The 22,011-nt window shown below is 41.6% G+C and overlaps 1 protein-coding gene across 1 annotated transcript in view; it reads left to right on the top strand.

Annotated features, from left to right (window-relative positions):
• RXFP2 (relaxin family peptide receptor 2) overlaps positions 1–22,011 on the top strand; it is a 66,936-nt gene that overhangs the window by 9,238 nt on the left and 35,687 nt on the right. The window contains 2 exon segments of the mRNA XM_090275165.1: positions 7,255–7,360; positions 8,179–8,250. Of these exon segments, the coding sequence (XP_090131291.1) occupies positions 7,255–7,360; positions 8,179–8,250 (178 nt within the window).

The following is a 22,011-nucleotide window of genomic DNA, read 5'->3' as shown; positions in this document are numbered from 1 at the left end:
CTTGAATCTCTTTGGTGATATCACAGATATGGTTTAATTTTCAAGTGAAACCATTTTTTAAATGAGAAGAAACTTTTAAGACGGTTAGCTGCCCTACTTTACAGTCTGCCACTGATCTTTGTGATTTTCTTTGAATACTGATTTTTCTCCCTAAGATTACTCTCCTTTTCTTTAAAGGGACTACATTAAGTCCATTTTTAATTTATCCTGTTCATTTGCATAAGCATAACAAGAGCAGCAAATGATCACTTATGATCTTTAGTTCTGTTTTGCTGGAACTTACCCAAGGAACATTTAGGGTGGCCCTCAGTCTGCTCTTCAGTGCACAGAAGCTAGGCCACATACCTGGCATTCATCCTTGCCTGTACACACCTGTCCTTTCCAAGTCTTTCTGGTTTTCCATTGTGCCTTAAGGTCCCTTCTAGCCATCTTTCAGGAAAACAACCTTCGTTCCTTCCCTGGAGAGATTGCTGTGGACCGCACAACCAACCATGGCAGCAGGCCTTTTATTTCGCGGGCTTTTATTACCTTTGAAAGTCATTCCCAGTTCCTTAGGGCTTTTTGGTAACAACATGAGCCCAAGCATGTCTCCTTTAGGCTTGACATTCCAGTCAAAGGCTTGTTCAGAAAAAGGAACCTCTATTAACAACTGGTCTTATTAGGTCTATGCAAAGAAACTTAAGTCATTACTTACTTGTTTAGAATGCCAAACTCTGGAGAGATCAAATAGGGAGAAAAATATACAACGTGAAGGAAAATCTTTGTCCTAATATTCACTGAACTGGCATTTCCATTCTTCATATTTTCATTTTCCCCCACTAAAAAAAATTTTTTTGTTTGTTTTTCCATTACAGTTGTCTCTCTTTTTTTTTTTTTTTCCCCTCTTGCTTCCCTGTATCCTGCCCCTCCCTTCCCCCACATTCAGTCCCCACTCAGTTGCCCATGTCTGTGGGTCATTTATACATGTTCTTTGATTTTACACTTCCCCTTCTTACCCCCTTTTCTCCCTCCCCCCTCACCCCTTGTTACTGTTAGTCTACTCCTTGTTTACATACCTCTGGTTCAATTTTGCTCATTTGTTTGTGTTGTTCATTAGTTTCCTGTAATAGGTGACAGCATAACGTATTTTTCTTTCGTTGCCTGGCTTATTTCGCTAAGCATAATTCTCTCTAGTTCCATCCATGTTGTTGCAAATGGTAGAAGTTCCTTCTTTCTTTCTGCTACATAGAACTCCATTGTGTAAATGTACCACAGTTTTTTGATCCACTCATCTACAGATGGGCATTTAGGTTGTTTCCAGCACTTGGCTATTGTAAATAGTGCTGCTATGAACATTGGAGTGCATAGGTTCTTTTGAATTGGTGTTTCAGGATTTTTCGGATATAATCCCAGTAATGGAATTGCTGGTTCAAAAGGCAGTTCCATTTTTAGTTTTTTGAGGAAATTCCAAACTGTTTTCCATAGTGGCTGCACCAGTCTGCATTCCCACCAGCAATGCACCAGGGTTCCCGTTTCTCCGCATCCTCTCCAGCACAAGTTGTTTGTTGATTTGTTGATTATGGCCATTCTGACTGGTGTGAGGTGGTATCTCATTGTGGTTTTTATTTGCATCTCTCTGATGGCTAGTGATGTTGAGCATATTTTCATATGTCTATGGGCCCTCTGTATGTCTTCTTTGGAGAAGTGTTTGTTCAGGTCCTTTGCCCATTTTTTAATTGGGTTGTCTGTCTTCTTGGTGTTGAGTCGTATGAGTTCTTTATATATTTTGGAGATCAATCCCTTGTCTGAGATGTCATTGGCGAATATATTTTCCCATATGGTTGGTTTCCTTTTCATCTTGCTGATGTTTTCTTTAGCTGAACAGAAACTTTTTAGTTTGATGTAGTCCCATTTGTTTATTCTTTCCTTTATTTCCCTTGCCTTAGGAGATATATCAGTGAAAATGTTGCTACGTGGGATATCTGAAATTTTCCTGCCTATTTTTTCCTCTAGGACTTTTATGGTATCACGGCTTACATTTAAGTCTTTGATCCATTTTGAGTTTATTCTGGTGTATGGTGTAAGTTGGTGGTCTAGTTTCATTTTTTTGCATGTCCCTGTCCAGTTCTCCCAACACCATTTGTTGAAGAGGCTCTTTTCACTCCATTTGATGTTCTTTCCCCCTTTGTCAAATATTAGTTGACCATATGAACCTGGGTTTATTTCTGGGCTCTCTATTCTGTTCCATTGATCTATATGTCTGTTTTTATGCCAGTACCAGACTGTTTTGATTACCGTGGCCTTGTAGTATAGTTTGATATCAGGTATTGTGATTCCTCCTACTGTGTTCTTCCTCAAAATTGCTGTGGCTATTCGGGCTCTTTTTTGGTTCCATATAAATTTTTGAAGTATTTGTTCTAGGTCTGTGAAATATGTTGCTGGTATTTTAATAGGGATTGCATTGAATCTATAAATTGCTTTGGGTAGTATGGACATTTTAATGATGTTGATTCTTCCCATCCATGAGCATGGTATATGCTTCCATTTATTTGTATCTTCTTTAATTTCTTTCTTCAATGTTATGTAGTTTTCTGAGTACAGGTCTTTTACCTCCTTGGTTAAGTTTATTCCTAGGTATTTTATTTTTCTTGTTGCTATGGTAAATTGAATTTTTCTTTCAGTTTCTATCTCTGAGTTTTTATTGTTGGTGTATAAAAATGCCTTTGATTTCTTAATATTGACTTTGTATCCTGCTATTTTGCCGAATTCACTTATTAGGTCGAGTAGTTTTTTTGTGGAGTCTATAGGGTTTTCTATGTACACTATCATGTCATCTGCAAATAATGACAGTTTTACTTCCTCTTTTCCAATTTGGATGCCTTTTATTTCTCTTTCTTGTCTGATTGCGGTGGCTAGAACTTCCAAGACTATGTTGAATAGGAGTGGGGAGAGCGGACATCCTTGTCTTGTTCCTGATCTCAGGGGGAATGCTCTCAGTTTTTGCCCATTGAGTATGATGTTGGCTTCAGGTTTCTCATATATGGCCTTTATTATGTTGAGGTATGCTCCCTCTATTCCCATTTTGCTGAGAGTTTTTATCATAAATGGGTGTTGTACTTTATCAAATGCTTTTTCTGCATCTATTGATATTATCATGTGGTTTTTGTCTTTCATTTTGTTTATGTGGTGTATTACGTTTATTGATTTACGAATGTTAAACCATCCTTGCATCCCTGGGATGAATCCTACTTGATCGTGGTGTATGATCTTTCTAATGTGTTGCTGGATCCGGTTTGCCAATATTTTGTTGAGGATTTTAGCATCTATGTTCATCAGCGATATTGGCCTGTAGTTTTCTTTCTTTGTTGTGTCTTGACCTGGTTTTGGAATTAGGGTTATACTGGCTTCATAGAATGAGTTTGGCAGTCTTCCCTCTTCTTGTATCTTTTGGAATAGTCTGAGAAGGATAGGAGTTAGTTCTTTCCTAAATGTTTTGTAGAATTCACTTGTGAAGCCATCCGGTCCAGGGCTTTTGTGTGCTGGGAGTTTTTTGATTACTGCTTCAATTTCACTAGCTGTTATTGGTCTATTCAGACTTTCTGCTTCTTCTTGATTCAGTTTGGGAAGACTATAGGTTTCCAGGAATCTGTCCATTTCCTCTAGGTTGTCAAATTTCTTGCCATACAGTTGTTCATAATAATTTCTTATAATCCTTTGTATTTCTGTGGTATCAGTTGTGATTTCTCCTCTTTCATTTCTGATTTTATTTATTTGGGTCCTCTCTCTTTTTTTCTTGATGAGCCTGCTTAAAGGCTTGTCAATTTTGTTTATTTTTTCAAAGAACCAGCTCCTACTTTTGTTGATCTTTTGAATTGTTAGTTTAGACTCTATGTCATTTAATTCTGCTCTGATCTTGATGATTTCCTTCCTTCTACTTGATCTGGGCTTTGCTTGTTGTTCTTCCTCTAGATCTTGTAGCTGTAGGGTTAAATTTTTTATTAGATATTCCTCTAGCTTTTTTAGGTAGGCCTGTATTGCTATGAACTTTCCTCTTAGGACTGCTTTCGCTGTATCCCATAGGTTTTGGGTTGTTGTGTGTTCATTATCATTAGTTTCCAGAAACTTTTTGATTTCTTCCTTGATGTCATTGTTAACCCATTCATTATTTAATAGCATGTTATTCATTCTCCATGAGTTTGAATGTTTTTGAGTTTTTTCCTTGAGGTTGATTTCCAATTTTAAGCCATTGTGATCTGAGAAGATGCTTGATATAATTTCAATTTTCTTGAATTTGTTAAGGCTTGTTTTGTGTCCTACCATGTGGTCTATCTTTGAAAATGTTCCATGTGCACTTGAGAAGTATGTATATTTTGCTTCTTTGGGGTGAAAACTTCTATATATATCGACTAAGTCCATTTGATCTAGAGTGTTGTTCAGTGCCTCCATATCTTTGGTGTTTCTTTGCTTCGAAGATCTGTCCATTGTTGACAATGGGGTGTTAAAGTCCCCTACTATGAGTGTGTTGTTGTCTATATCTTTCTTGGAGTCTTTCAAAAGTTTCCTTACATATTTGGGTGCTCCTAAGTTTGGTGCATATATATTTATAAGGGTTATATCTTCTTGATGGATTTTTCCCTTAAGTATTATGAAATGCCCTTCTTTGTCTCTTTTTATGGACTTTGCTGTGAAATCTGTTTTGTCTGATATAAGTATTGCTACCCCGGCTTTTTTTTCATGTTCATTTGCTTGGAATACATTTTTCCATCCCTTTACTTTCAGTCTGTGTAGATCTTTTGTTCTAAGGTGGGTCTCTTGTAGACAGCATATATGTGGGTCATTCTTTCTAATCCATTCAGCTACCCTATGTCTTTTAATTGGAGCATTTAATCCATTTACATTTAAGGTTATTACCGATAAGTACTTATTCATTGTCATTTTTCCCCTTTGTACTCATGTTCTTCTCTGTCTCTCTCTGTTTCTTTATCTTCTTAGAGCAGACCTTTTAGCATCTCTTGCATTGCTGGTTTGGTGGAGATGTATTCTTTTAGCCTTCTTTTGTCTTGGAAGCTCCTTATTTCACCCTCCATTTTGAATGAGAGCTTTGCTGGGTATAGTATTCTAGGTTGTAGGCCTTTGTTTTTCATTGCTTGGAATACTTTTTGCCATTCCCTTCTGGCTTGTAGTGTTTCTGCTGAGAAATCTGATGATAGCCTTATTGGAGTACCCTTGTATGTTATTAGTTGTTTTTCTCTTGCTGCTTTTAGGATCCTCTCTTTGTCTTTGAATGTTGCCATTTTAATTATGATGTGTCTTGAGGTGGGCCTGTTGGGGTTCATCTTCATTGGGACCCTCTGTGCTTCCTGGACTTGCGTGACTCTTTCTCTCGTCATGTTAGGAAAGTTTTCTGTCATTAGTTTTTCAAAGAGGTTTTCTATCCCTTGCTCTTCTTCTTCTCCTTCTGGAATTCCTATGATACGGATATTATTATGTTTCATGTTGTCCTGCAGCTGTCTTAGAACCTCTTCAGTCTTGTTCAGTCTTTTTTCATTTTGTTGCATTGTCTGGGAGCTTTTGTGTAGGTTGTCCTCCAGCTCGCTGATCCGATCTTCTGCTTCCTCTAGCCTGCTTTTAATTCCTTCTACAATTGTTCTTCAATTCAGAGATCGTATTTTTCATTTCCTCCTGGCTCTTATTGATAGCTTCTATGTCCTTTTTCATGCTCACGTAATTTTCTGTGAGTTCCTTGTAGTTTTTCTGGAGTTCTTTGAAGTTTCCGCTGAGCTCATTCAGCTTCTCCATAATCCATGTTTTGAATTCCATATCTGATAGTTCGCTCCCCTCTATTTCATTTAGCACTCTTTCTGGGGATTCTACCTTTCCTTTTGATGGGAGGTTGTTTCTCTGTCTCCCCATTTTTTGACTCCTATTGTTTGTTGGTGCTTCTTGGAATGATCTGCACTTCCTGGATCTGCCTCTGGTGGTGTCAGATCATGTACCAGTCTGGCCCTAGGCAGCCTGTTGGAGACTTCCAGGGATCTACTGCTGTTGTCTGTCTTCTTTGATTGTTAATCTATTCAATCTGTGATTAGCTGTCAGGCTTAAGAACTGTGGGTGTGGCAGCTTAATTCCTGTAGGCAGGGCTTTTGCTTCCCCTCAGGCTGACGCCACTTGGAGGGGAATGGTGTACCCGCAGTACTGGGGATGAGTCAGCACTGGGACCCAGTCAGCTGCTCCTCCAGTTCTCCCCTCAAAGCCACCGTGCCAAATTCTCCCCAAGTGTCTCCAGTCCTCTCTGCCTTCCCTCTGCTTGAGCCCAGGGTAAGTGGTGGCCAAAATATTTTCGTATGTGATCCACTTAAGAGCTCTTTTTCTCCTGCTGTTTCTCTCCGGCTAGCAAGAAAGCCTGTGGCTTTTCGCTTTTCACAGCTGATACTATTTTACTTTCCACTCTGTCGCTGTAGGCTGGGAAGCTCAGCTGGGGGTTTAGACCCTGCCCTTCTCAGGGGGAATCCCCGGCTGCTGAGCTGTTTCTCAGTCCCTTCAGCAGCCACCCGTGTGAGCCCAGCCAGCCCTTCCGCGTCTCCGCACTCCCTACCGGTCACGTTGTGATGTAGCGGCCTTTTCTGTCTCTCCGTGGTTATAAGACTTCTTTCCAGCTAGTGTTCCGTTGGTTATTCCAGATGATTTCTCCAAAATTAAGTTGTAAATCCAGACTGGTCCTGGGAGGAGGTTAGTGTAGCTTCCACTTACTCCTCCGCCATCTTGGATCTCCGACTTGATTGATTTTAATAAGGCACAATGGTGACTATGGCAGAAACAGCATCTAACTCTTTTCCAAGATAAATCTAAAAGAGGAAAATAATTGAATTTAATTTTAATCAACAAGCATTTATTAAGCAGCCATTTGATTAAATTGAATTGACTCAATTTTATCCATTAAATATTTACTCAAACATACTAATGTTCCTCATTGAGGAGAAGATAAGCTTGTTTCACTATAAGCTTTTTGTTATTTAAACTTTTTTTTTTTTGTTTCTACTCGCTTTTTAAATGCCTCTGAAAAGACCATTAGGAGCTTGAACTGGACCAACACCACATTAGTCAGTATTTGACTACAAGAGAACTCTTATTTGCTTTTATTATGGGCTGAATTGCTTTATTATCAACATGTAAATATTATACATTCAAAGAAGAGAATAATGTCAGTTATGAAAGATAAAATCATCATTCAAGTGTCTTTTTGCTTAGTGAAATCTTGCCCTTCTGGCTCCCTAGTTCTAAACCAGTATCCGCAATGCTGTGACTGCAGATTGACAGAACTGGAGTGTGTAAATGCTGGCTTAAAGTCCGTGCCACCCGTTTCCAGCAATGTGACACTACTGTAAGTAGAATTCACATCTTGGTGATCTTTGCCCCTAAAGTCATGGAAAAAGTGTATAACCTGATTTACTCTCTTCATTCTGTTTTATGCTACTTGTATATTAAAAAATAATAGAAATTCCCTTCAAAACCACCAGCCATCAGAGAATTCTGCATGCTTCCTTTCCAGGGAAACAATGTCTTAAACATTGTTAGATTAGCCAGGTTATCGATTATCTCACAAAGGCCTGTGGTCTGAAATTCTTATTTTCACTTACTTTATGACTTATGTATTGTTGCTAATATACCAGTACTATACAATTAAAAATAAAAATTAAGAAAACGGAGAGTACTCAGTTACTGTACCTTCTCTTTAAAAGAGCTAATTTGTTTAAGAGTAGGAAGGTATAAGAGAGCCATGAAGCTAGCTGTGTCATAATCATGCACATACTTGTGTACTTTGTGTAATGTTTTGAGAATCTCCAGAGTTGGTTTTCATATCACAATTTGGGCATGCATGAGCTGGTTGAGATTTTTGTTGTTTTTCAGTGTGGTTTGTTGTGTTTCATTAAATTATGCAGCAAGTAAAAGACAAAATGAAATCACTGTAGATATCCCAGTCTATTATACTATTATACAAACACTTACAAGCTGTTTTAATTTTGCACTATGGACTTTTTGTTATCACATGAGAAGGTCTTCAGTTACCACAGTCCTTTTCAAATGTGCGAAGTGGCATGGATGATCATCAGAAAGTCTCTTCTCAAGCACACAGCCTCCAGAGAAGAATTTGGTTGGTCATAAAATCCTTAATAAAATCTACTTTACATGTTATTGTAGGTCTCTTAAGAGAAACAAAATTCACAGTCTTCCAGATAAAGTTTTCATCAAATACACGGAACTTAAAAAGATGTAAGTAGCTATTAAGGGTGTTTCAATGGGAAAATTCATATGGAGTTTTAAGATGTTTTTCATCTAAAAGTAAAATGAAATATGAAGTTGATTACCTTTATCATTAAACTTATTTATCTAAATGTATTTAACATTCAAGAATAAAGCATTAAAAATATATTATCTTTCCATTTTTAAATTTAAAGTGAACTGATCTTATTTAACCATCTTTAGAGTTAAACTGGTGTTCAGATAAGGCAGGTCAATCAAAAATACACAGTTCTCTGCTTTAACCCAATCATATGGAAAATGACACTGCAGAGTAAAGGCACCTTTTAACTTGGAAGAAGAATATTAACACAAAAACAATGAAAGATCAGATCATTTAAAACACAGGAAGATAAGATGCAAACTGTCTCCTAGGATGACAGGACCAAATGTGATTCTAGTGAAAGCAGAGATATTAGCATATCTGAGGAAAGAAAATGTGAATAAATGGGGCACAGTCAGCAGTGAAGAAATGCTAGTCAGTGAGAAGGAAAGTGCCAAAATGCTTCCAGCACTATCCAAGAAAGAAAACCAATGTCTGGGAGATGTGATCCCTGAGATCGTCTATATTGGAAGACAGGCATGGATTGTTCATCTCCTCCTCAACTTGCATGAACTACCTTGTAACACCATCTATAGCAAAATGAAAACAGCCTTTGCTTTTATTCCCTGCTCACCAACTAATCTTATGATGACTACATTAACTTCCCAAGTTATTCATTCTAAAGTATTTGGGAAGTTACTTTGGATACGGAATAAGAACACTCCTATTAGTGAAATGGGTGCCATTTATTCAGATAAAGAAATTGATAATATTCATCTTCTTGAGAGTTTGGTAGTTGTGTGTCAGTCCCTCTGTGCCTGGTCACTCTGGGATAATGGAGAGGTCAAGTTCTACACTTGCCAGAATAACCTTTAGACTAGATTTAAGAATTAGGGAGGTAATGCTGTAGGGCCCCTCTGCAATACTATCAACTTATTGTTTGGTTCTTCAACATTCAGCGTGGAGGACAAAATTTCTAGAACCGTGAAATATAATAAAATCCAGGAGTAAAAATAATCTGATCCTTTGTTGATACTAAAAACATGCACTTGGTTTGAAATGCCATCAATAATTCTTTGTTGTTTATGAATTTGGGCACAGGCTCCCTCATCCAAGAAAGGAAGTCACTGAAAGAAGACAGAAGTTTGTGTGAATGTAGGTAGCCACGTGGGGTTTGATGGCAGCCTCTATAGATCCCATCTGCTGTCAGGACCCACAGCTTCATCCTGGAGCATGTGGTCATGTTGTCATTGCCCCATGGCAGTAGCTAGGCACCGGCTCTGGGTTTCTAGACTTCTCTGTAGAGGAAGTCCCAATAGTACTACTTCTATTCTTACTTCTAATTCTTAGAATCATAATTTGTTAATTCTATGGATCAATATTGTCCTTGTGCTGCCTGAATAATGCTCAAGATGGAAAAATAAAATAGCACTGGCAGAAGAAAGGAAAAATATTCATGCTCTAGAGTAGCTGTTTAAATTTTGTTATCTAGAGTCAGAGAAAGTTGTATAAATATTTAATTAAATTTTCTTATCATTCATAACTAAACTCTGTAATGGTTAAATGACTTGCCTAGATCTATAACTATTTAGTGGAAAAGCCAGAATTAGAGCCCATATCTTCTGATGCCCAATACAGCATTTATTTTATAATAACCAGAAACTTCAAGATAGAAAGAAATTGTTCTAGTACCTATTGGACCTTCTACCAATGAATCCTGTCCTGCTAACTTCTGGGAAAGCAGGGGAATCACTAGAGGATCAAGCAAAGAGGATTACAATTAGACTTCTCAGGCCAACTTCTTTCCAGGACCACTGAGCCACAGCTTTGTTCTATGCCAATACTTATCTCTTGTGGTATTCTAGCCCACTCAAGGGAAGAATATGGAAGAACTAGCTTTGATAATTCAGGCTCCAATTTTTCTTAGTGAAAAAATGTAGGAATTAGTGTTAATTGTCCAAATCAGCTGGAAACTTCAAGTAAATGTGTAGCTCTACTTGGTCTAAGAAACTTACGTACAGCATCATAGCCTGATATCACCAGCAAGAGTTCTGTTGATGCAAGCTATTTGATGCTTCCTGGGCAACCTGATCACCTTCCTCCTCCAGAAGAAGAAGGATTATGAGACTACCATCAGTAAATATTCACTATGTGTTTATTATGTGCAAAGGATATCATCATCGGCAGCCGTCCGTCTTGAGAGACGATGGCGTAGCTTCTTGAGAGTCTATCTGCACCGCCGAGAATGGCTGTGCAGTCTGACTTGGGAGTGACAATCCCTGCCGCACTTGTTACAGGTGAAGGCAGATGGCTGTTGTTGCTGCTGTTGACGCTGCTTCCGCCTCGATCTTTTCTGGACCGCCTCCTCGTTGCATGCAGCCTCTGCGAGTGACGTACCTTGCCTGACCGCGAGCCTCCAGGCTAGGCGGTCATCTGCTTGAACTTCCCATGTGTTGAGATTGATGGAGCATTGTGTCATATCCTTTTTGCAGATGTCTTTGAACCGCAGTTTTGGGCGCCCTGTCATCCTCTGGCCTTCTGCTAGCTCGCCGTAGAGGAGGTCTTTGGGAATACGGCCTGCATCCATTCTTTTGACATGGCCGAGCCACCTGAGGCGTCTCTCACTAAGAACTGCATGCAAACTGCTCATGTTGGCTCGCTTCAGCACCTCGGTGTTGGGAACCTTATCCTGCCAGGCGACATGCAGGACGCGTCGCAGGCACCTCATATGGAAGCTGTTGAGTTTCCTTTCGTGCCTTGCATAGGTGGTCCACGTCTCGCTGCCATAGAGGAGAGTGCTGAGTACGCAGGCTTGGTAGATGTGCAGTCTGGTTTTCTCAGTGAGGCTGGAATTGTTCCACACTCGCCGGTTCAGTTTGGCCATAACTGTGGCTGCCCGGGCGATTCTCCGATCGACCTCCAAGTCGACTGACAGAGAGCTCGAGATGGTGGACCTGAGGTAAGTGAAATCGTTGACAACCTCCAGGGTGTATCCATCGATGGTGATGCATGGGGGAGTCCCCATGCCTTGAGCCATAACGTTCGTCTTTGTCAGGCTGATGGCTAGTCCGAACTCCTTGCATGCGTGGGAAAGGCAAGTGACTAGCTGCTGGAGTCCCTCTTCGGAGTGTGATGTCAAGGCTGCGTCGTCGGCGAAGAGCATCTCATGGATGAGCACCTCTTTGACTTTGGTCTTGGCTCGTAGACGGGCCAGGTTGTAGAGCTTGCCATCGGATCTGGTGTGAATGAAGACACCCTCGCTGCAGTCCTTAAAGGCATATTGGAGGAGCATGGAGAAGAAGATTCCGAACAGCGTAGGCGCGAGGACACAGCCCTGCTTTACTCCGCTGCTGACTGGGAAGGCCTCAGAGGTTGCGCCGTTGTAGGACACCGTGCTGTGCATGTTGTCGTGAAAGGACATGACCACAGCAAGCAGATGTGGTGGACAGCCAATCTTCCGTAGCAAGCTGAAGAGTCCGCTTTGACTGACCAGATCAAACGCCTTCGTGAGGTCGATAAAGGCGAGGTAGAGTGGTTTATGCTGCTCGTGACACTTCTCCTGCAGCTGGCGTAGGGAGAAGATCATGTCCACTGTTGATCGGCCAGCTCTGAAGCCACACTGGGACTCTGGGTAGACGCGGGAAGCAAGGGTCTGCAGGCGGGCAAGAGCGACCCGGGCGAATACTTTGCCGACGACGCTGAGGAGAGAGATGCCCCGGTAGTTGTTGCAGTCGCTGCGGTCTCCTTTGTTCTTGTACATGGTGATAATGTTGGCATCTCTCATATCCTGAGGGATGTAACCCTCCTTCCAGCAGAGACAGAGTAAATGGTGGAGCAGCTGTAGCAGGACTGGTTTCCCGCTCTTTAGGATTTCTGGAGGGATTCCGTCGCTTCCTGGTGCTTTCCCGCAAGCGAGGCGGTCGATGGCTTTGCCGAGCTCTGCCGCAGTAGGTGGGGTGTCTAGCTCCTCCATGACTGGTAGGTCTGGGATGGCGTTAAGAGCAGTGTCTGTTACGGCGTTCCTCGTTGCGTACAGCTCGAGGTAGTGCTCGGTCCACCGCCGCATTTGCTGTTCCTGGTCAGTGATGACCTCACCTGTCTTGGACTTAAGGGGGGCGATCTTGGAGGGGATTGGGCCTGTTGCCTTCTTGATACCCTCATACATTCCTCGTGCGTTGCCTATATCGGCGGCTTCCTGGATGGTTCTGCACAGGTTTAGCCAATAGGTGTTGGCAGAGTGGCGGGCGGTCTTCTGGACTTTGTTCCTGGCAGCCGGTAGAGCTTGAAGTGTACTGGGAGTGGGCGTGGCCTTGTAAGCCAGTAGGGCCTTCCTCTTAGCCTTGATCACGGGTTCCATTTCTTCCCAGTGAGCTTCGTACCAGTCAGCGTTCTTCCGCTCTTTCCTCCCGTAAGCAATAATGGCGGAGTTGTATATGGCGTCGCGGAGACGTGGCCAATTGGATTCGATAATGTCATCTGCCGCCATTCCCTCACCAAGAGCATCTTCCATCCTGTTGATGAATTGCTGGGTCTTAACTGGGTTGCTGGCACAACTGGTGTTGATACGTGGGCGACCCTTCATCTTGGAGTGGTGCAACCTCTTCGGCATTATGCGCACCTTGCTTACCATGAGGGCATGGTCCATGTTGCAGTCTGCACTGTGGTAGCTGCGGGTGAGGAGGGTGCTGCCAATATCCGTTCTTCTGGTGATGACGAGGTCAAGCTGGTGCCAGTGGCGGGAGCGGGGGTGCCTCCATGACACCTGGTGGATCTCTTTGCACTTGAAGAATGTGTTTGTCATGCACAGGCCGTGGTGACACAAAAGCTCAAGCAGTCGCTGACCATTCTCATTGATCTTTCCTCTCCCAAAGTTTCTGAGGCAGGTGGGCCAGGCCATGTGGTTGGCTCCTACTCTTGCGTTGAAGTCTCCAAGGAGATAAAGAGCGTTACTTCTGGGGATCTTGGATAACGCTTTGTCCAGTGCATGGTAGAACTGTTCTTTCTCTTCGGTGGTGGCGCAGAGAGTTGGGGCTTACGCGCTAAGAATGCTGACTGGGCCGAAAGTTGTTGACAATTGGAGGGTAAGTAATCTCTCTGTGCCTCCTGTGGGTGGCTCTATGGAGTTAACAAGCGTGTTCTTCACAGCGAACCCAACACCGTGCTGTCTTGGTTGGTCCGGAGACTTCCCTTGCCAGTAGAAGGTGTAGTTGGTTTCTCTGATAGTTCCGTTGTCGGCCAACCGGGTCTCCTGTAGAGCCGCAATGTCGATGTTTAGTCGTGCCAGTTCCCTGTCGATGACGGCGGTTTTCCTGGCACCATTGATCCACGGAAGGTCTGCAGTAAGTCCGGGACACATGGTCCTGATGTTCCAGCTAGCGAGGTGAAGAGCTGGAGGCTTCTTTCTTGTTGTTTGCTTGGAATTGCCTGGTGCGAGTGTTTTGTGGCCCACTTTTCAAGAGACGCCTCTCTGATCCCCACGCACCCAGTGGGGCAGGCGAGCCATGGTGAGACGGCACCTAATTGGCTGGGGGCTGCCCAGCTTGAGGCGGGCGGTAGCTGTCCAGTGAGGTGCGATGACCTCTCCCACCATCAGAGGAGACCCCTGGCGCTCGTTTCCTTCGCCAATCGGATGAGCTTATAACCGGTATCTGTCTCCTCCCGTGTTGAGTCGACATCTTGCGATGACGCTGGAGTGTCCTCTCCAGTGAAGCTACAAAGCCTGGGCAGGGTGATATGGAGGGCCAGCTGTTGCCCATGCAGCAGACCCCCCCTCTCTTCGCAGCTGAAGGATCCAAGGGGAAAGACAGAGTCAATACAGCTTGGCTTCAGGTGCGCCGCAGGAGTTGCCAGTGTTGACTACAACGTCAAACCGCCTTAGGGACTCCAGCTCCGGATTTTCTGTCGGGGTTTACTCCCTTAGCCTTTCCCCTGAGGAGGTATGCCGCAAGGCAGCGGAGGTTTGGAGTCAGAGTTTCCCTTCTCCTTAGCCTTTCCCCTGAAGAGGTATGCTGCAAGGCAGCGGAGGTTTTTTGGAGTCAGAGTTTTCCTTCTCTGGTGTGCCCTGACTAGAAGATCGAACCAGCGACACTTAGCTCGCAGGCCGACGCTCAATCCACTGAGCCAAACCAGCCAGGAGCGTACAAAGGATTACACTTAGGATAAAACACAATTCCTTATGTTTATAGATCACTTTTTAAAATTTAGAAAGAATTCCAACACTTGAGATTCTCATTTGGAGTTTTGTCCTCAAAGTTTGTCAGGTAGGACAGATATCTCTTTACTCCTTTCAGAAATTAGGAAACCCAGCCTAGGAGAAGAGAGGCCATTTGTCCAAAGTCATCCAGGTGACTAGTATTGAAGATGGCCTCAAAGTCAAACCGCCAAAGTCTTTTGGAAGTTCATCCACATGGTCCAGTCTCAGAACATTGTTGCCATCAATTAAAACATCAAGTGACCAAACTCTGATTTTAAAATAACTCATGTTCTTTACAAGTACAGTAGTCCCTTGCTATATCGCGGTTCACTTATTGCGGACTTACTGTATCATGGGATTTAAAAAAAATATTATATTTAATTATTTATTGCAGATTTTTTACTATATCGTGGGATTTTGCAGTACTGTATACGTATGTTATTAAAGTTATGTAGGTTTAAGAGTGTAAGGTTCCTACTATGCGGGGGCAGGGGTTCTGGAACATAATATCCGTGATAAGTGAGGGGATACGGTATTATTCGGACACCCTACAGTAGCTCATAAGCTCCTCAAGCCTTCCTTAAAACCTCTTTTCCCACCCTCCTTTCTCACATTTCTTAGTTCCTCCTGCCACTTTCTCCTGAACTCCCAGAAAGGTCTCACTCCGCCTCAGGAGAGCCCATGTCCCTCCTGTCCTTCTACTCTTATCTTTTTCTTCCTAATTCTGCACTACTATAGTCCAAATAACCAAAGTACAAAACTTAAATCATCCCCATGGAAAGAAGACACTAGATGGACAACCCTGAGCTCTGGGTAGCAGGAAGCAGTAGGGTAAAAGATGGCAAAACCCCTGTGTCTGTTCATTCTTTCAAGAAATATTTATGAGAAGCCAGGCTCTGAGGATACAGCAGAAAACAACATCTATGAAAAGCCTTCTTTTTATAGAGTTTAACTTCCCATGAAGGAGGATAGGTAATAAAGTACAGTAGTCCCTCTCTATATTGCAGTCCACTTATCACAGCCTCACTGTATTGCAGGATTTTAAAAAATGTTTAATTATTTATCACAGATTTTTCACTCGGCGGCGGCGGCGGCGGCGGCAGCCGTCCGTCTCGAGAGACGATGGTGTAGCTTCTTAAGAGCCTATCTGCACCGCCGAGAATGGCTGTGCAGTCCAACTCGGGAGTGACACGGTATCTGTCTCCTCCCGTGTTGAATCGACATCTTGCAATGACGCTGGAGTGTCCTCTCCAGTGAAGCTGAAGCTACAGAGCCTGGGCAGGGTGATATGGAGGGTCTGCTGTTGCCCATGCAGCAGACCCCCCCTCTCTTCGCAGCTGAAGGGTCCAAGGGAAAGACGGAGTCAATACAGCTTGGCTTCAGGTGCGCCGCAGGAGTTGCCGGTGTTGACTACAACGTCAAACCGCCTTAGGGACTCCGGCTCCGGATTTTCTGTCGGGGTTTACTCCCTTAGCCTTTCCCCTGAAGAGGTATGCCGCAAGGCAGCGGAGGTTTTTTTGGAGTCAGAGTTTTCCTTCTCTGATGTGCCCTGACTGGAAGATCGAACCAGCGACACTTAGCTCGCAGGCCGACGCTCAATCCACTGAGCCAAACCAGCCAGGGTTATCATGGCTAGGATAAGGCCCAGTTAAAGCGGCAGTGTTTTCCGGTATACCCACCCACCTGGGGATTTGCATGAATCAGATGAATGAATATACTTGACAGGCCTTTGTAAACTTGGATGAGCTATACAGATATTACCAGTTCTTTGCTCTTCTGCTTGTTGATTTAACTGACACTTGCTATACTGCATTGCAGAATATTCAAGTAGATTCAGATTTTTTAAAAACTACTGTGTGCTCAATGTACTACTACTATGCAGTCTGCAGTATCCTGTGTACTGCCATGTTTAATCCTCACAATAATTTTATTATGTTTACCAGAGAGGTTCGCAGAAATTAATTTGCTCGAGAATATCCTTTTTAGGCCCTCCTGAAGCTGTTAGAGACCTCCGCATGTGCTGCCCATCACAGCACCTACTCCATTCTCTTCCCCACCAGCCTGGAAGCTGTGGGTGTCGGGACTGGACTTTGTTCGGTTATGTCCCCTGTATCCAGCAAATAGGCACATCAGAGATGCTCCAAAACAGTTTAGATGAATGAATGAACAAACGAAGGCTGACCTTACACCTCTATCCTGAGCACTGCTATTTCCTTGTAACCGACCAACGGTTCACTGTCTTCCCCGACCAGAATGGTAAGAGGCATGGTGTTAAAAGACAGAACTCAGCCAAGTAAATCTGAACACCTAATTGGCTTTATTAAACTGCTCTCCCCATCTAACAGCTGGAAGGGGGCTCAGATGACGTGTACAGAGTGAAAGGTTTTATAGGCAGAAAAAGGGTGGGACTGCGAAGTTAAAGGACTGGATTTCAGGCAAGGACACCTCTTAGGGGGACACCCAGGGTCTTATCAGGCAGATCACCTCACTAGCATTGATCAGGAAATTCCAGACTAATTGGATTAAAATTCCATTGCTGGGAGAGGCTGAAACTGTAATTAGGTTAGTTATTGAGTTCTGGTTTCCTGATTGGGGCTTAACAATTTGGCTTGCTGTTTATTGTTTTTTGTTTTCCTTTCCTTTTCAAGGAAAGCACTCTTTTAAGTCCCTGAAAATGGTTACTTGGCTTGCCTTTTTTTAAAAAAGAAAAACAATGGGAAGACTTCTGTGTTTCCTTTATGGCTGGATTCATTCCCAAAGCCTTCAGTAATGCTTTGGACATACTAAGAGTCCAATAGATGCTTGTTGGTAAACAAGCGATAGCTGGGCAGACAAGTCCTACTCCTGGTTTTTTGTGTGTGTGTGTGTGACATCAGTGTATGTTTTTCTAATGCTGACTTCAGTAAGATGATGTTTTAAAACTGCAACACTGTGACTTGGGTAACTGCTGCTTGTAATAATCATCAGCCTCATTTTCTAGGTCAAATGCAGTGATTTTTCACTATATCACAGGATTTTGTGGTACTATATACATATGTTGTTAAAGTTACATACGTTTAAGAGTGTAGAGTATGTTTAAGAACATAAGTAGTGTTTATAAAAGTGTGGAAAAGGTTAACAATGAAGTGGGAAAGGTTAATAAGGGACTGGGAATGGTTTATAAGTGTGTGGGAAGGGTTTATAAAGCCTTAAAATATATATAAATACTAAAATAAATATGAGGTTCCTATTTCATGGATTTTCACCAATTGTGGGAGGGTCTAGAATGTAATACCCTCAATAAGTGAGGGAATACTGTACATAGTGTGTTAGGGCTACAGAGAAAAATAAGCCAGGAAGGGAATTAAAGGGTGCTGAGGGAGAGGAATTTCAAACAATACACTAATAAATTGTGCCTGTCACATGACTCTAGTACTGCCCCAGGTATCTCTAGGGCTGCCCTCATTCTCAGATTCATCCTATTAAACTGATCACAACATGCCCAATCAGTCTGCTACGTGACCCTTCCGATAGTTAAGGCTGGCAATCACCATTCATCGCACCATGCGTTTTTTGTCCAAGCAGCCTCAAAACTTTAAATTCTTTCCTAAGGGGCCTGGTTTCAAGTCTGTCATCATTCTACTCACACCACTCTGCCTTGTGTGCAGTATCCAGAATAAACATAATATGATTGCTGCGGCATGGCAAAGATGGAATAGGAGGAAGCTAGCAACTCTTCCTTTCTCAACTTCACGTGTTCTGAGGTTGCCTTTGCTCTTCCTGTGGCTACTTCATGCTCTAAACTCCTAGTGCTCTTGCCTATAAAGTTCCAAGTCCTATGCCAATTGTGTTATTGCTAAGTGATGGCTTCTCCCTCCTGCATTTGTCACTTAGCATCTCAGAACTAGCTGTGTGTCCTTAAATGTATCCCTATCCAGTCTCATCCTGCTGGATTCAGCTTTTCTTACCAGAGTAAGGTCTTTTTTGATCATCCAGTGTAATTCAGTTTCTCCCAACATTCTGTCGTCTGAAAATAAGATTAACCCTCTTTACCTAAGTCATGGAGTGAAATACTAAAAAAAGACAATTGTCTTCCCCTTCCCCACAATCCTTCAGAGAATATTTATTTTTATTTTTGTCCATAAACAAGCAGCATAAAAACCACTCTGTCGATGCCTGGTAGACATATAAACAATGTCAACCATACACTTCTGTCTGATCACTTTTTCAAAGAAAATCAAGTTGGTCTGCCGGTCCTGTTTCTCAGGCACTACTCTATTCCTTTCTCTCTAAGGCACTTACAAAGCAGCATTGTAGAGGCCTGTTCTTCTATCTCTCCCAGAAACAATGTCAAAACCATCCAACTATAGCTTATGAAATCTCCTTCTCCCATTTCTGAAAAATCAAAACTGAATTTGCCTCTTTAATTTTCCAACTGATTTTCCTTTGTCCATATTCCTCAGTGATTGATCATTACTTGATCTCATTTCCATATTTCTCAATTTCTAGGAGAAATCTTTCAAACTAGAGAACTTGAACTCACCTGAGGACAATTTTTTCATTGCTTTTAAAGAAAGAGAAAGGGAGAGAGAAAAACATTTATGTGAGAAAGAAGCATCCATTGGTTGCCTCCTGTACGTGCCTAGACCAGAGATCGTATGGGTCCAAACCCAGTGGTCCTACATGCTTGCAGCCTGAACCAGGGAATCAAATCAACAATCTAGACATGTGCTCTGCCCAGGAATTGAACCCATGACCTTTTGGCTATTGGAAAAGGCTCCAACCAACTGAGCCAAATGAACCAGGGCCATTTGAACTCATTTTGAATACCATGTTCTACCATCTTGCGCTTTCACATCTCCTGCCCTATATCCTTTCTATTTCTTTCAGTCTGGAGTCATCTTACTTGATTGAGAAGACAGGAACTATGTAGTAGTTGAAAATTTATATTTTTATATTATTTCATAATATTATAAAATAGATCTCAATAGCAGGCTTGGACATTTTCTTATTTCTAAAATATAATTAGAAATAAATTTAAATTGCCCATAGTATTCTTCACTATCTGAGTTTTCAACATGGCTTAGATCATTTTTCAACTTTGATTCTATTTCTGTGAACCCCTCACATTTGTCCTTGAATTTTGAAGAAAGCCCTTACAGACCAGAATACCCTCCTCTGAGTTGAATGGTCCTGCTGCTTCTCTCATGTATACCACTACCTGTCTTGTTAAAATGTACATGTAGATTGATGAGTATCTGTTAAAGGAATGATGTATATGACTAATATGCAGAAATAAAGAGTAGGTGGGATGCATTTTCAGCAGTGAGAACAAACTAGCATAAGCAGAAACACTCAAAGGATTATCAGGAAAAGAGTGATGAAGGCAATTTGTCTAAAGGAAAAGGGTTTCCACAGGCAATGATGACACATATGATAGAGAAGTCATTGAATCATGACTGTAGGGCCTTTGAATGCCAGGCTAAAGAATCTCTGTTCTATTCTGTCTGACCATGAAAAAGGCATGCATAACTTTACATTTTAGATGGTTTTGAGATCATAAAGTTAATATGCATTCTTAAGTTGTTTTGGAACATATCCTAAGAAATACCAAATTTAACATTGAGTCTCTCTGGTCTGAAATGCTCTAAATATTCACAGTGAAATTGAGGTTATTTAGGCATCCAAAAGGATAAATTCCTAATTCAAAATGAATTTTAATTGCCAGATAAATACATGTTGCTCAACTGATCTGAATGCTTTTTTATTGATTAATTTATTCATTTTAATAATCTTTAAAAATATCAAGCCTTTCTAACTTTGTGGGGAGCAATTTAAGATGACCTTACAGAGAAATAAGAGACTTACTATAATACTTTCTCACTGCTACCATGGAAACTACCAGACATTCTCCTCATTATAACATAGGCCTTATGTAATTTAGGAATTACTTCTCAAACTGGGTTCTTGTTCAAGGCAATCATTGGCAACAACATGTAATTCAATGAGTGCATCATGTTGCATTAAAAAACACAGCCTATAAACATGCATGTCATTAAAGCATGTATTTGCTTTAGTTTCAGGTACATGAATTCCTGGCGTTTCTGCTTGAAAACTGACAGCTGAAACAGCAGGAATTCATCACCCATTAAGTTATTCTTAGAAAAGCTACTCGATATAAAATATATCAAATGGATTCCCACCTTCACTCTGAATAAAAAGAGAACACCACTTGCCAACTTGTCATGTTTCCAAATTTCTCTTCACATCCACCAAACTGGTATTCTGCAAAGAAGAACATGGATACCAGAGAATCGAGTTAAAATTCAGTACCTGGGTCTAAGAGAGGGGACTTAGGACTCTAGTTCTCTCTGCAGTACCAGCAAGCTGACTAAATAGACTAGAAGCTGTTTATTATTGAAGGGAGTGGAGTCTTAACTTGTGGCAGTGAAGGCAGGTAGGCTGTATGGATCAGGTGAGCCATGCTGCTCAGAAGCACAAAGTTGAATTCACAATTCATGAGTGCACCCATCCTTTCAAGACTGACAACATGTGGGTAAAATGTGTGTTCTCCTCCTGGGTTAATTATCTTGAATGAAATATAAATAGCACTAGTTAGGCAGTAAGTTTTATATTTAGAAGGAACTTCAACATACCCATACTATAGTATTATATTTTTTCTAGTTTTGTTTGCTATTATAACATAATTCATTGTATTAACTTTCATTACATCACTTCAAGGGTTCAAAAATGCTAAAGCAAATATTGATCTGTATGGGCTCATTCTATTCATTGAAAAACTTTAAAGCAAAAGCAGAATTTATGCTGCAATGTGAGGGGTCTCCTTACAGATATGGGGCAGAGGGAGGGGTTTAGAATGACACTGGTCTCACTGAATTTCAAGTTTACTTTGCAGGATTGAAATTGATGTTTTGTGTATCACTATGTACATAAAGCATGTGCTCTGTGGTGCCAATTTTTTTCCATGTGGTACACAGAGAAAATGACAATATTTGCCCAACATTTGGGGTAAAAGTTGGGTTTTACTGGTAACTGGAAGCTTATCTTGGCTTTATCTAACTACCCAGAAGGCTGAGGGCATCAATATCCTAGCACACCTGTAACACATTCCTGACTCATGGGTTTTGCTCAGTAATAATTGTGCTATAAGTAATTTCAGAGTATAGCCAGGTGCCCAATGAGTACGTGTTCTACCAATAGTTTTGCAGTGAAGCATCATAAAAATTAAGAAAGTGTTGTATAGTATTTTAAGAACCAAATCAAATCTAAATAAGAGCTAAGGAAGCCATTTAATAAACTATGTAGTCATTAGGTATTTTATTATTTGTGTGGATACTTCCTGCCCCTAACAGCCTTCAGTAAACATAAATTCAGGGCTAATCACTCATTGTATAATGAGCACAAGAAACAAACATTATTTACCTAGATACTCCTGACAGTGCTCTTATTGAATCAGTACTAGATTGCTAAATTGCTTCAGAGGTTCAATAAATCAGGA

The sequence above is a fragment of the Furipterus horrens genome, unplaced genomic scaffold, assembly GCF_987537825.1.
Source record: "Furipterus horrens unplaced genomic scaffold, mFurHor1.1.pri manual_scaffold_4, whole genome shotgun sequence".
In the NCBI taxonomy this organism is placed as follows: Eukaryota; Metazoa; Chordata; class Mammalia; order Chiroptera; family Furipteridae; genus Furipterus; species Furipterus horrens.
This window is presented reverse-complemented; position numbering and strand designations above follow the sequence as displayed.